General features: G+C 49.1%; 1 protein-coding gene across 3 annotated transcripts in view; it reads right to left on the reverse strand.

Annotated features, from left to right (window-relative positions):
• Positions 1-15,987, reverse strand: part of LOC142579251 (putative polypeptide N-acetylgalactosaminyltransferase 10) — a 174,141-nt gene that overhangs the window by 91,100 nt on the left and 67,054 nt on the right. For 2 of the 3 annotated variants that reach the window (XM_075689272.1, XM_075689273.1), the window contains exon 3: positions 1,397-1,468. The exons of the other annotated variant lie outside the window; for it this stretch is intronic. In XM_075689272.1, coding sequence (XP_075545387.1) covers positions 1,397-1,468 — 72 coding nt within the window. The remainder of the gene's footprint in view (positions 1-1,396; positions 1,469-15,987) is intronic. 3 annotated transcript variants of the gene reach the window in all.

Consider the following 15,987-nt stretch of genomic DNA (forward strand, 5'->3'; position numbering starts at 1 on the left):
CACTCTTTACACAAGGTGGCGGTCACCGCCACATGGCGTTGACCACAACTCCTCTTCGTCGTGGCCTCCGAGATTACGCGGCGCGGCTCGTCCTGGAGCAGCTTTGAAGAAGTTTCTCTCACTTGTGGCGTGGATGTAGCAGATTGGAGAAATTGTAGCAGCATTCCCACGACTGCATAACACTGACACGCAGTGTTTTACTCACTAACCTTCCAAAGTGAACTCGACTGCGCCACACTGCTGACGAGGTTTCCACGTGCTGGCCCTTCTGCGTTCGTTCTCTGAAGCTACAGGCGGGGACAGAACGAAAGCTCATACTCCATGCCACATGTCAGTGCGACTATGAGTACTTGCGATACTAAAATGATATGCACAAAAATTCGCACCACAGAAGAAAAAGTGTACATACAGACTCCCTGCAGTTTTATCGCGACAGCGTTAAGGGCCCTGTGGCGCAAAAGAATCCGGCGTCCAGCGTCGACCATCTTTTCGACAAAATAATTTCGAAGCAAGAGCCCAACCACTCTTTTATCACCAAAGTTGCTCATACCTTGTCTTTCATTCCTTACAAAGTTATTCCACGGAATTCTCAGAATGACAGCCTACAAACAGATGTCATGAAAAAAAAACACCGACAGCACATACCTTTTATACTAGATCTTCTCAGATTGAAATAATAAAAGTACGAAACAGTAACAGGGGATCGGCTCAAGCAAGAAACCGCATTTCTACCAGAAAGATCGCCTTCGTGCGTAGCGTTCGCCGCCAGCGTTTCCCGGTAAACATAACGGTTACATAAGCTGCAGTTGCCGGGAAGCGTGAGAAGCAGTCAGGGATATTTGAATGCGAGCGCGTTTCACTCTTAAAGGCGAAGCTTAAGCGTCTTCCAAATCTTTATATAGAAGACAAACTATCTCATTCGACAATGGACTAACGAAAGCCACCATAACATTTCATTTTCTTTATTTCAAACAGTTTAGCGCCGTCGTCGAAGGCGTATTAATAGAAACATTACGAAAAGCTGACACTATACCGAACTTTCTCCCGCAAAGAACCGAACACCGCCGCAAACACTTCGAACGCTTACAACGCATTCGCGCACAACTGCGCACGACCTCGTGCAACCCTTTGCATGAAAGTCGGTCGCGCTCGCTAGAAAGTAGGATATAATATATATATATATATATATATATATATATATATATATATATATATATATATATATATATATATAATGTCACGCATTTGGGCCAGGGGTACACCAAAGCGAGATCATAACGCTTCCGTTTTAAGCCGTTTTGCGCGGCAACAAAAATGCGAAAACAAAATTAGCAAGACGAGAGCGTTATGAAGCACCGCTTGTTTTGCAGGCACCAAAGATAAAACAGCTGCTTACCGAGTTAACCTCCGCTTTACTGCCGTTCCCATTTGCCGGTGGCTCAATGAGGCCACCTCGCTGTCGAAACACCTACGACGTGAACAAAACAAAACGCGCATGCGCGGTGGCATAAATGCTTAGCTCGACTAATAAAGGAAAGGACGAAACGGTAAATGCATTCCTTCGCGCCGCGTATGTGATCACATGCAAAGTTGGCTGCAGCACATGAGACGTTGCGTTGTGCCGACACGACAAGCAGTAAGAGGAAACTCAACAGTTGCGTCACTTTACTGTAGAGCAGTCGACTGCCCCTTGATGACAAGTAGAGCATCCATTTGATCTTCACGAGCATCCATTAACCATTTGTTCCTATCGATAATACCAGTAGGAACACAAATTTTGACTCCCATTTTTTTTTATTGCATGTTGCCGGACAACGCTAGTGTTAATACCGTAAACTGTCGCGTGCGTTGACGTTGAAATTACTCTTTTTTTTTTTCAGGACGTCCGCAATGCATGCAATATCACAACACATGTACAGTGACGGGAACAGTTGTTGCCGTTGAGAAACAAAGTGTTAAGTAAGCAAGAATATAGCTACACAGAAGAGCGATGTTCCCGAAAATATAGACAAGTTGCCAGCGTACTCATAAAAAAATAATAATGACAGAATAGCATAAACTGAAATCCAGGACAATTGCACTCGATAGGAAAACGGACAAATTATCAGAAACCATCAAATGGAACAACATCACCAACGGAAGGTTTATTTCGCAGTTGAAAATTGGCCAGTAAAATAGGTCTCTCTGTAGTATTCTTTTTTACAGTAAGGACGATGGTGCTTTTTCTTCCACTGGAATTTCCTACACCTTGTCGATTTTTGGAGAATATAGTCTACTAGTTAATTGTTCGGTGTTCCCGACTTTCGAGATGTCGGTTGATACGGCACGAAGCTGCCGTCTGCGAGTATCCCGTTTAGCTCACACATAGAGTGACTGCTTCGGAAAGAAAGTCGTTTCGGTTTCAAACTCCGAAGTAGAACGAATTTTGTTTTTGTTTTTTAATACAAGATTTCTTTTTTCGCGTAGGCCGAAACGAGTGCTCTTATGGCGTTCTCCTATGCCAAACAAAGTGGGCGGCAATTGTTCCTCAGGTTAAGAAATTTTACAAAAATTAATTTTGCGGCTAAGAGCGTTTCGGTGGTTCTCGCGTTCCACGTGTATTTGAACGAATAGACCATAAGCAAAGCCTTTCTCTTAACTATCACAGGAGCCGCCATTAGCCTGTGTTACGTTTCGCCTACGACGCGCGGTTTAGCCGGCGCGACTGCAACAAAGCGGCAGACATTTTGGCCCGTTCGGCGTCGCCGCTACGCTCCCCGCCAAGCGCGTCCAGGCATGTTCCGATGCCACGTGTCTTCATGTGCGTGTGTGAGTGTATGTGCCATTGTGCCCGACTGGAGGCGCTACGAGAATAGAAGTCACCTTCTCCTCCCAGCCATTGTGCCCGACCAGAGGCGCTACGAGAGTAGAAGTTACCTTCTCCTCCCAGTCATTGTGTCCGACCAGAGGCGCTACGAGAGTAGAAGTTACCTTCTCCTCCCAGTCATTGTGCCCGACCAGAGGCGCTACGAGAGTAGAGGTTACCTTCTCCTCCCAGTCTTTGTGCCCGACCAACGGCGCTACGACAGTATGCGTCACCTTATCCCATTGTACAATCACGTGCTCGTCTATTGAGGGGTTCCTTCTTGCCCTCAACTGCGAGAGTATAAAAACAGCTGCCCCGGACGCCAAAAAGGAGGGCTCCGATTTCTTCTGTTGAGTAAAGTGCACTCCCGTCTCTCTACTTCGGTCAACCTGACCACCAACTCTTTGCGATGTTAAAATAAACAAGTTGTTTTGTTGTTACCAGTCGACTCATGCTTTGCCGGGACCTTCGGATGCTTCCAGTTGTACCCCAGGCCGCCAGGCCAACGCTACCCTTGGGGCTTGCGACCCAGGTACAACCACGGGCGTCAGCGCCGAGTCTCCCAACCGATCGCACCAGCGGTGCGACCACAACAACTCGCGCCAGCGGTGCGATCCAAACACCTGGCACAAGTGCAATGTGAAGAAGCGCTGCTTCTCAGCCATTGAAAAAATGTCTGCTGCCCTTCGGCAAGCCGCGGAGACCAATCGGATGGACCGTAACGCTGAGTCTATCGCGGACACTGTGTTTGCTCAGAGAGCGTAGTAGTATCGGAACTAAGCGTGAACCAGAACGATGCGGCAGGTCGAAATAGAACCGGGAGGGTGGAAACCGGCGGCCCGTCAGTTACGCTCAGCGGCGCAGAAGGCACGCATGATTTCAGTGGAACGGCGAAGCGCGGTAGCACCTGCGAGTTAAAGCAGAGCGCACACGGTGACCCCGGCGCAGCGACGCGTAATACTGGCGACCAAGTAGGACGCATTTCCGTTGGACGCTACATATATACGTCCTCTGCGTAAAACGTTGAGCTGCCTAGCGCGCCTGTCGCCGACAAGAACTCTCTCGAAGCATCTCACTGAAAAGAACGTTGCAACCTTTCTAATGACTGCTCTATCACGATCCCTCATTTCTGGAGCTGAGTCATAAATTGTCCCCCCACACAAATATATTCCAGCGAACTCGTGTTCAGGCCTACGAATGAACAATTATGAACTATTTAATCAATTGAATTGAAGAATAAGAAGTTGCACGTCAGGAGGACTGTCACGTCCGTTGAATCCGCTGAACGAGTGTGGAGCACGAGCTGTTAGCGCTGGCAGACGACTGACTATGACCGTTACTAGCCTGCTCAACGCTGAGAATAAAACCCTCGTTACAATAGGTGGATGCACTGGATACGCGAGAACACGTGAATTATTGAACTGCTACATTTATTTATTTATTTATTTATTTATTTATTTATTTATTTATTTATTTATTTATTTATTTATTTATTTGTTTGTTTGTTTGTTTGTTTGTTTGTTTGTTTGTTTGTTTGTTTGTTTGTTTGTTTGTTTGTTTGTTTGTTTGTTTGTTTGTTTGTTTGTTTGTTTGTTTGTTTGTTTGTTTGTTTGTTTGTTTGTTTGTTTGTTTGAACTAAAATTGTTCTCGGAACCCCATCACGTAGTTTAACAGGAAGTTGGGCCAGTTGAAAACGTGAAGAAAAGTGTCAAGCTTGCAACCGATCCAATTTTCTGTTATGGAGGGGTATTATTAATGCCAGCGCTTTCAAGAAAGGAAAGCAACATAGCAAGAGGAGCGCAGTCCTTTTACATTCAGGATAGCATGAACGTACTGCAGTAGGCCCTGCTTTAAATATCTCATAAAGTTCTGCTGTTACGACGCATTCCCCAACAGTTTTTCGAAAGTGCATCGAGTATTTCCAACTGTTCCCCGAGCGTGATCACGCCAATCGATGCAGACTGAAAATGGTGAAAACGGAAGTTATTGCTCACAAATAAGGTTACGTCCATAAAAAGTCTCTTTTGTCCTAAATAGATAGAGTATCACTAGCGCGGCCGTTCTAAATGCCACATGGCGATAGGCCGGCGGCCATATAACACCGACGAAATGTGCTGCTGAGCACAGACTGCCTATACCCACCTTTATAAATTGAACTGATGTTGGCTTATCGTAATGGAGGGCACTGTGTTAACCTTATCCACTGGGAGTTCTTGTAACACAAGGGCCAAAATGTTTTTTTTTTCGTTCGGTGCTCGCAAGGAAGCGGTCGCTTCTGTCCGGAATCTGCCTCGCTACCTCGTGCTGCGCTCAATAGCCGTACGACACCGCCAGCGAAACACAAATACAGGTATCCAGCCCTGCAGAAGCCTTACGAAGATTCGGCCTTGCACTCAAGCAAGTTTTATGGTGATCCAATCACTCGTTCACCCGGAAGATGGAATCCAAGCAACGCGCGCATGAAAGCGCTGTATTCATCAAACGAAATTTCGCAAAGCCTCCCCCCCCCCCCCCCACGTGCTTCGCGCAATCGCAGCGGTTTCGTTCGCTTTGAACGCGAAGATATAAGATTTTCGCGGGCGAACATTTACCCCGCCTCGTCTCCATCCCCTTTGAATTGATCGTCGTCTATAGCAACGCAGTCAAGCATCGCAGCAGAAGGACGGCTTCCCACTACGATTCCCGTGTCACGCCTCCGGCGCAGCGGCCGTGCTGTCGCGGTATCGACGGTATAGCGCTGCTCGCGCATGGAGGGTTACGAGCACGCTATAGAAGGTCTCCAGAGACGCGGGAGACGCGCACTGCGTTTGCCTGAAAAAAAAAAGGAAAAGAAAACGACGAAGCCAAGTGGGCGCACCCGCATATTCCGCTCAATCGGCTCTGCATACATCGGGGCATTGGATATATCGCTCTGCCTTCCGCTGCTGGTATACGCGGTACGCGCACGAACACTGGCGTCCCTGCGGTGCGGCTGTGTGCACGGCACACCGCTGTGCGTACAGATTGTCTGAGCGGAACGGACAGTGCACATCAAGCTATGCAAAACCCTGAAGTTACACACAGCGAAACTTTCCTTGCCTCTTCTCCCGACTGCTGCTGCTGCTGTGGCCTTGCTAGCGCGCGCGCCGCTGCGTTTCTTACAAAAACACCAGGTGGCGCTCGCCTCCGTGCATCCCGGCTTAGCAATACCTTGGTGGCGCAACCCACCGCCCCGTTCCAAAGAGGACGCTCATAACATCCATCCATCCATCCCGGCTGGCGCCGCTGCGGCAGCGTTTCACAATTTGTGTGTATGAACGAGTGCTGTGCTCGCATCCCTGTGCAGATGCAGGACAAAAATACAGGTGCTGGGCTTTGGGGGTTGCGTGCTGGGTTGCGATACTGTAAGCATTACAATCGTCCGTAGCCCGAAGAGAGCGCTTGGAGCTGGCGTCTCAACAGCGTGGTGGCCACGCATACAGAAGGAGCACGTAAGCACGCGCCAGCGAAATGTCTCCAAAGCATGCACTCAGCGTCGAGGACGCCCAGGCCGGAAAGAAGCGTCACGCTGAAGAGGAAGGTCTTCTCTAAGCAGCGAAACGTGGTGCAGACCGCGAATGTATGTATACGATGTATACATCCAATTATAATAGTTAACTGAACGACGTACAGCCCCTTAATTCAACTGAAGCTTAACACTTCTGCCACGATAGGATGTGCTATCTGAGGCAATGATAATGATGAACCCTATCAGAGATTACGAACAACGACGCACAACAACTCCAAGCAAACACGTCCCCCTGTGTGTTCTGTGGACTACCCAGAGCAGCCCATCACTCTCCATATTGGACTAAACGCCGAAAAAATTACACATCAGCCGCCAACATCACCGCTAATTATCGTCAACCAATCCAAACAGCATACAAAGCTTCGTTTACATCGATTCCTACAGTGCGTGCGAATCATATTTTTTTTTTTTGTCTCACCTCGTGCACCATCGAGGCCTCCAAAGCCGGTGGCGGAGCGCCTCATCAAGCCTGCGCACGGCTAGCATAGTGGGAAGCCCTTTGTTGCCAGGGGACTGTTTCTGTAGCGCAACAGAAGTTGCCTTGCGCGCTGTCGCGCCGGCAACATGTCGCACGTACTCTAAAGAATACCGTCTGAGGAACTTCAGCCCTTGCTATAGCTTTCAATGCTTAGCCATTCGGGCGAGGGTGCCCAATATGTTTACGCGTAAGCGTAGATAGCCCGTCTGTGAAATCGGCGAGATTATGTTTGAAGCCGCGAGGGAAGCGATCGCCGGAGGAGGAAGACGCCTGGAGGTGGAGAAGAGAATCGCCGCGTTCGTGCCTTTTCCGCTTCTTCCTCGACGCCGCGGTGCTCGCTGTGCATGTTCGCGGCGTCTATTCTTTGCATGCGCAAGCAATACGTGTTTTCCTTGTGGCCCACCAGGGGGCATTCTGTTAAATGTTCACCTAGCGGACGTGTACATTTTCTCTGCCGCTGAAGTGCTGATTGGCTGGGCTGGGGTACGCGTCAGAAGGAGAGAGGCACCCCCAGCCAATCAGCACTTCAGCACCAGACCAAATGGGCACGTCCACTAGTTGGAAACTCTTCCCAAAGCAACAATGTGCCTACGAGAGGCGGCACAGTAAAGGGCTCGGAATTTAATTTCTACTAACTGTAGTTATTTATTGCGCACATATATCTAAGTATATATACACGAGCGTTGTTGCATTTCACCTCCATCGAAATGCGGGCGGGGATCAAACCCTCGAGTTCGCACTCAGCAGCTGCAAAGCGCCATAACCAGAGAGCCACCGTAATGAATATTTTCTAAACTTCAAGGTCTTGCCACGTATAACAGTCATTTTTGTGCAGGGGTAAAACAGAAAACTTCTGCCAGTTCATAAAGTGTTTGCCTGCTATCTTGCCCAATGAAACCTTTCTCTATTCGTAAACGCTGCCCCAAGCAGATTCTGCTTAAATCCACGACATCACAGGGAGCTTGTGCGGAAAAGTCACGCTGGCGTTGCCCCGAGTTTACCGTGATCGAACCTTCTCCAATCTACAAAGCATATAACGCCTACGGTAGGACTTGCCTATATAGTATTTCAGAAGAAGCAGCTACCAAACTAGTTCCCCTTAAGAGGAAGCTTTAGCTCCGGTGCTCCTATGTATAAATACATGTACAACGAGAATTCGTTTTCCTCGGCAACCACTGCACCAAATTTGAAGAGATGTGTCGCATTTAAAAGAAAAACTTAAACTCTAGTGACTGTTCGTTCGGAATTTTTGATGTAGGTCGTCAATTACTTATTAAAAGTAGGCGAAGATCACTCATCTTCAGAAAACGAAACTATCAAGTTTAGAAGTCTAACTAAGCAATGAAAAATGATATCCCAATTCTGTGAATTACATCTCATAGTACATCTAAAGCGGACAAAATTCATATGTTGCACATGAATCTGAAAAGCTTTAGTAATATGGAAAGACAACTTTTGCAGAACCCTTGCACACAACGTAACAAATTCACGTAAGATATAAATTGACATACAAAATTTGTCCGCTTTGAATGGTCTAATGGATGCCGTTTACAGAACAGCGATGTCTCTTCTTCATCAGAGCCATTAATTTGTAAACTTCGTGCTTCTATTTTTTTCCGAACTTTCGTATTTTTGAAAATTCTTATAACGAAATTCAGTACCTAAATCGAAATTCCGCTTCCTACAGTCCATGATAGAGTGTATAAGCGCGACTGAACGAGGACGTAGCAAGAAACAGATACAAAAAAAGCGCTGTCTCTGTGCATCTGTTTCTTGCTACGTCCTCGTTCAGTCGCGCTTATACACTCTATCATGGATTCTAACCAACTAGCCTGCTAACGTGTTTTAACCAAGTTCCTACAGTCACTATAGTTTAACTGTCTCTCTCAAATGCAACAAAATTAATTAAAATCGGTCCGGAGGTTATCCCAGAAAAGCTTTTCTGCGTTTTACTGCGTACTTTTTTCTGCGTACTTAAATAGGCCACGTCGGAGTTGCGGCCCCGGATAAAGCTTCCTCTTAATATTATCCGCCGTGCTTGTGGCCTTGGCGTTGCGCTGCTCAGCGCGAGGACGCGGGTTCAAATCCCGGCCACGGGGGACGAATTTCGACAGGGGCTAAATGCAAAAACGCCCGTGAACCCGTGCATCGGGGGCCCGTAAGGTAAACCCCGTCTGGTCGAAATTAATCCAGAGTCGCCCACTACAGCGTGCTTCGTAATTACAGTGTGGGTTTGACGCGTAAATCTTGAAAACTTACTTTAAACACTTAAGTTCATACTCAGTTTCCCTTTAACAGCGCGGCATGATAGGACGCACGTCATATTTCATGAAAGATGAGCCCGCCTCAAGGTTCGAACGCTGTGCAAATTACACAGAAGGAACCTTACCGACTCATTATTCGCATACGCTTAATCATTTCGCCCCACGCGACTATACCCTGAATATACCAGTAGGGTTTTGGTGAGGCTAGGGTAAGCAACATTTGCTAAAACATTCGCATTCTATAGCGTGAACAGTATCGTCCTTCCTGCTTCAATATTTCAGTTTGCCAGCAGTATATGTGCCGTCTGGAACAAGGCGCCGGGAGGATAAAAGAAAAAAACGCTATACTTACTGCGATTCCAGCATTGCGCAAACAGCTATTGACGACTTAACTATACCGCGTAATATGGCATTAAGGAATTTGTTTTGCTCTCTCTAGCTCTCCCTCTCTTATCAACTTTATTATTGCTAACCTAGCATGTTCTGATTAGCACGTGAGGCGAGTTTTATGGGGGGGGGGGAGGGGGGGGGGCACATGCGATAAAGTCATATTGTCATGGGCCACTTCACCTTTTTTTACGAACGAGTAAGTAGTGTCACAGCGTAGCGAAGACATCAAGCATGCGCTGCCGGTCCGGAACGACCACACTCCTTGCGGGACAAGTGAACCTACTTTCTGCATTTGAATAACAACATGACAACACGTGACCAAATTCACGAAGTCTCGGGTCCAAGTGCTTCAGCATAGGCTAAGCCACGCGCCAAACAAAAGCGCAGCTTTTCGTATCAAACATGATATCACTAGGTGAGGGCTCGTAAACGGCTCATATCGCGCAGGAATGCCGAAAGCGCGTCAAGCGTGTCAATGCGAATACCAGGCTCAGCACCTACTGCGAGTAAAGAGCGGAATTTGCTGCCAAACACACACTATAAACCACCCACCGAAAAGCTTGACGTTTGCCAGGCCGCTGTTTTTTTTTCTTTTTTTTTATGCGCAGCGGCAGTTTTCTCGCTTGCTGCGACGCGCCACGTCGCCTTCGCGTATTATTAGAACACCGCGCGAGTACCTGGAGCTAAACCTTGCTACCGCTTTCAATGCTTCGTCTTTGGACAAAACTGCCAATTTCTTTATGTAACCACAGGGTAACGCCAAAGCAATGTCCTCGTGTTTCTTTCTTGCGAATCTTAAGTGAAATAAACGTATAAAAGAAAAGAACGCCAAAAATGCCAGCGCCATCAGGAGAAACTGAACAAGCGTTACATGGCGCGCACTGCCCAAAGATAAAATGGAAACGCTCCGGACGCACGGCTAACGCCTTTCGGGGATCGCGTCCCCGAAACGGAGATGCTTGAACGGAGAGGAAATGACATGGCATTGTTGCGATGTGCCCCGAATGCCTCCGAATCAGACAGCTTAGGCACTATGGCAACGTCGCTGCGTCTCCATGGCAGCTTCATCGACGGGTTCGGACACAGGGTCGAGGGGGAGCCTGGGGCACAAACAACCCAACCCGCGGAACCGCGCCGTCCCCAAATCGGATCACGCCCACCGCGATCCCACTGGGGACATACAAGCACGGTGCAACGAACGGTGGCGATGGTTGTGGTGTCTCGCTGCAGAACAATAAGTGGCGCGGCAAGGCTGTCCACGTTTGGTTCCCGGAGAGGTGACGCTGTACACAAGACCTGGCGAGGGAACCGAAATCGGATTACAAGGTGGCGCTCCATCGATAGCATGGTCTTGTCGGTGCGTTGCGGGGCTACGTACGCCAGGATCATTTTGACAAGTAGCGCGTGGCGCAGCAAAATAAGGGACGAAAGTGTGTAATAGAGGGAGAAAACAAAAATACGAAAGCTCGAATTTCTCGGCTTGCCGCTGCTCTTCAAGGAGCCGTACATCTGTACGAGCTTTCGTTGCTCGCTGGATTACATTTACGAAATTGGTCCACAAAGTGCAGTCATGCACCAGAAGGAAACAGCAGGGAGACGCCCAAATTACGAAGCACCATTTTTCCATTTCTTCCCTCGGTGCTATTCGCACCTCTCCGTCAATCGTGGGTTTGTTGATTCGATTGAAGGTGAGTAACGTTGAAGAGTAACTCTTGAGGTTATGAGAGACGCCGAATAACGTTGAAGAGTAAATCTTGAGGTTATCAGAGACGCCGAATAACGTTGAAGAGTAACTCGAGGTTATCAGAGACGCCGTAATAATGACAATCTCCGGACTCTTCTGGCCACCGGGCTTCCTTTAACGGGCAACTGAATCAGGAGTTCAGGAATGGTATTTGCACCCCACCATGCGTGTATGCAGCCACGGCGTGCGTGACTCACCACTCGAGCACGAATTCGTGATCTGAAGCAGTATGCCATAACCTATCCGTGACGCTTTCCGTAGCGCTTTTCTCTCCCTCTATGCGACAAGTCAGTGTACTCGATATATCCACGTCTGGTCGAACTAGTGAGCTACAGCTTTCCTAGAGAACACAGTGACGAATACAAGGATGCACTGTGTTAGGAATACGACGCTATTTACCACTGCCGCATTCCAAGAAATGCTGCTATAGAGGCGTACCACGACGAGATTATCGTTTGTTTACTAATTAGCGCTGCCAAATAATCACCACCTTCGGATATTTTTATCTCCTTAACAACCGCGCAATAAAGATGACGCCAAAGGGGAAGCGAGCTGGACGGCGGCCGCACGGAATAATGGCGCCACCGTCAAAGCAAGCACAGGGAACCCTCAGAGACCTCGCGCACAAAGCAGCCTCGAGATTCGCTCGCCGTCGCACGCGCGGTGCCACCGACAACGGGGTGCCTTCTGGTGCCTCGGGCGGTCATTGTTGTCCCGCCGCCACACACGTGTGTCTTGAAGGCACAACGGTGCAAGGAGAGAGAGAGAGAGAGAGAGAGAGAGAGAGAGAGAGAGAGAGAGAGAGAGAGAGAGATCAAAGACGCCCTGTCCGCCACACGCGCTGCCTGCGGCGAGCAATGAATCACTCCGCACCGGTGCCCAGCTTGTACCAGCGCGCACCACCGTTACAGCGGCCAGCCGCTTGCACGCCGACACCGTTCGTGGATGAAACAAAGCGCACGCTCGCACAAGCGCCCGCGGCAGCGTCGACGTTGGCGAATGCGGCGGCGGGGAGCTGCTGGTCGCTGCAAGGCGCGTGCGGACGCGTGAGTGTAGCAGAGCCCCAGTGAATGCGCGCTCGCGCGACTGTTCCTCGACGGGGCCGAAACCGAGATAACGCGCCGCCAGGCCATTCTCTCGCTTCACGTGATTACATCGAGGCCCGATGAATGCGAGCCACCGGGAGCAGGAAATTGATCGATCGAAAGCGGCAGTATATATAGCAGCATATAGATAGCCGCGTCGCAGCGAGCTGTTTGTCGGCCCGCTTGTAGTGAACGGAGCCCGCCGCCGACAAACATCGGAACATTGTTCTCGGCGCGAGCCGCACGGTGAGGATGGAGCAACTGGCGTTACTGTCGTGATCGATCAAACACTGCGCGAGTTCGGTAGCGCACGTCACAAAAAAGAAAAAAGCGAAATACGCACCGTGAAAGTGGAGTCACCATTTGGCTGTGTGATTCGCAAACTTAAACGGTAGTCTGAAATGCCCGTTACAATATCATAATATTTGAGGACACTCTCATTGCGCTGAATTACCCTTCGCATACAGACAGCACTTAAATTGATACGGCCTTAACGTATAGCACTTCCCTAAGTAGGGATCTATACCTCTCATCTCTGGTCTAGACCGCAGTCACGAAGAGAGCATAGCCAAGACGTACAGACGCTTATCCACGCATAATTGCTCCCCGACCAGAAAAAAGATGACCATTCCCCTCTGTGAAGATGGAATGGCAGCGAAAGCTGACGACAGTCAAAGCCCTCAAACGAAAAGCAAAGTGCTTTCGCTGCCATTCCATCTTCACAGAGTGGAATGGTTGTCATTTTTTGCGTTAGCGAGTGTGGCGTCGTTGCTCGATCGGAGGCGTCCGGGCTCGCCATCGTCGTTTTAGTTCAGGACCGCGGGAACGTTCTTCGTCGGTAGTCGTTTCGCGCCGGCGACGTTTAGACTTTCATTGCTGTTCTCTCGCGCGCCTTCTGCGCACATTGTTCTTCGGGTGTACGAACTATACGTGTCCGCCTCATCGATAACGCAGCTGTTTTTAACACCGATACCTCTCCTACTTGTATACTGCGGTGACCTTGACGTGACGCCATTGTTCACGGAGAGCGTTCTAGTCTGTTCCGCTTTCTGACATCTACGCCGCCGCACTGCACCCTATTACATCTTGCCGTTGAGTGCGCGAGTTGGCCGACGTTGAGGAGGATTTTGAGAACTGAAGCTTTATTTACATTATTTACAGTAATAACACAAAGTAATGAACAGTCATAAAGTCATCGACGGCCGGCAGCAAATCGGACGCTGCGGCCCGTGGCAAGAAGACCGAATGAAAGAATGAATGCAGGAATGTCTCTTCTCCCTGTCTCTCGCTTTTAACCCCTTCGGTCACTCGCGGTCACGTCATTTTCGGCCAATCGTCGAGCCAGCTCAGGTGTCGTCATCTTCCTCCAATAGTAGGCGCCCGTGCAAGTGCCGTCACATTCGACCCATGGGGTCGCTCCAAGGGCTGCACTGTCCGATGTGTGGCTTGCCACCGGCACTGCCTCCTTGCCTGCAAGCGCTCAGCTGGAGGAGACGGGTTGTACTCGAACAACCTTTCAGAGCTGCAAAACAGCTTTGCTCGGGACCAAGATCAACCAACTGGAACCGTGCCAGCCTCCCGCTGCACTTTCGGGAAGAGCCAAGCAGGAGGGGGGGGGGGGGGAGCATTAGCTCGACGTGCGCCGCATGAGGTGGGGTTCGCCAACCTATCTGACGGGCCCGGCAACGTGGTGGACGCACCCCTGCGCACCATAATTGGAATGCGACGGCGATTTGATGTGGTCGGGGAAATTGAGTGATGCCAGGAAAAGCGTCCGCATCCAACAACCCGTATATGTTTGTTAGAACTCGCTAAGTCAGTTTCTGTTGCCCGGACGCGCTACAAAACTACGGAAAGTTAGTCATATACAGCTTTCGCTGTAGAAGGATAAAAGATCTTCTTTCGTCCTGTGTCGTCAAAACAGGTGCACCAAACAGGCGCATCAAAAAAGGTTGGTGGCACAACATAGCCCGTACCATGCGATCCTTTTGTGTGCACAATGCGAAGGTTGAGGATTATTAGCGCACTATGCTGCGAAGCAGGTAAACACGCGCACAAGTGCAACACAACACGCCTCCCCAATTCCCCCCTCCCCCCTAAAAGCAGGTTTTTAATGTGCCTGCGCATTGCCGGACGGTGCAGTTACCGTTTGTTTTCTACGGTGGAGTACGTGCCTGAACAGCATCAAGTAAAACAACGTAGCACACATGATGCCGAAAAATGGAGCTCGAAACCGGGAATTCGTCGCCTTTGAGCATCGACGTTAGCAGCTTGAGAAGGTCGTGCAAGCTAAACCAGAAATTCGCTAATCAATTTATATAACATCGCGCGTTTCGTGGTCAGGTTTCGTGGTCGCTCATATTAGACCAAGCCCACTGCGAGCCTGCGCGTGAAGCTTCCTCGACGGGCTGCAAGTGAAAACCCCGAAATAGAAAATAACGAAAAGCAGAATGGTTTAAAAACAACGTGCTAACAGCCGTAAACTCAGTTTGTTCTTTCTTAGGTTTGAAAACGTTTGTTTCATTTATTACTGAGCCAAAATAAACAGCAATTCGCATAACTGCTGGTAAAAACAGCGACACACTCCTTGGTGCGAACTCGGCTACTGCAACAAGCCTTGCTAGCCTCCACAGCGTTACACGCTATGTATGAAACGGAGTAGACTTCAACATTCACTTCGGGTGGCCAAAAACAGATGGCCTAGCAAACATCACTCCATATACCGTCACGTGGCGGCATACACGTAAACAAAACACCACAACATTCAGAAGGCCAACAGTTACTTTAGCGAACTTGGGACCACGAATCCACCAGAATAAACAAGAAAAAAATGAAGAACGCCATCAACCAATAGAGCTTCCTAACGGGCTTCGCAAGCGATGCCAGGAAAACAGCGTCCCCCGCCATTTCGATGTGGCACAGGCAGAGCCTGACAAATGGATTGCGCAGGCCGTCCCCAGGACGACACCAACAAAAGTCCTCAGAAGCTGCTGCCGCAACAGAACCATCGCAGCTTCGGCTCCGATCCCGCTGGGTCGCATCGATGTCGTGGCATCTGCGCCCATAACTCGGAGCGACGCCAGGAGGGCGTAAATACCGGCGCCTTAAAATGCGTATATTTAAGCAACGGGAAAGCAGTTATACTGTGGGCAACGATTCACGCACAGTACGCATAAAGAGAAAAACAACATAGGGGCGAAAGCTTCTCACAATATAGCGACATCCTCGGACGTAGCTGGACCATTTAGTTTTTTTCTTTTTTTTCCTTTCTTTCTTTCTTTCTTTCTTTCTTTCTTTCTTTCTTATCTCCCACCATTATATGGTTTAGGGAAAGGGTAGCGACAGAAAAAACGTGGCACTGATCAGCGGGTGGAAACTGTACTAAGGAACGGCAGGAACACTGATGGCCGTAAACGCAGAGAAAAACACAATTAAGTGTGTAAGTACAAGCTAAACGTAATCTTAGCCCGGTTTATAAATTATTTGCAGAGTACACGTGTCTGTTAGCCCAGCCAGCGATATGATAGTGCAAGGACTAGACTCAGTAGTCAGATGCTCAGAGTATATCCGTCTATGCCGCGGCGAGAGAAAACCTGGCACTTAATCACGCATGAAGATCTGGCGTTGCCAGGGG

The sequence above is a fragment of the Dermacentor variabilis genome, chromosome 4, assembly GCF_050947875.1.
Source record: "Dermacentor variabilis isolate Ectoservices chromosome 4, ASM5094787v1, whole genome shotgun sequence".
Classification (NCBI taxonomy): domain Eukaryota; kingdom Metazoa; phylum Arthropoda; class Arachnida; order Ixodida; family Ixodidae; genus Dermacentor; species Dermacentor variabilis.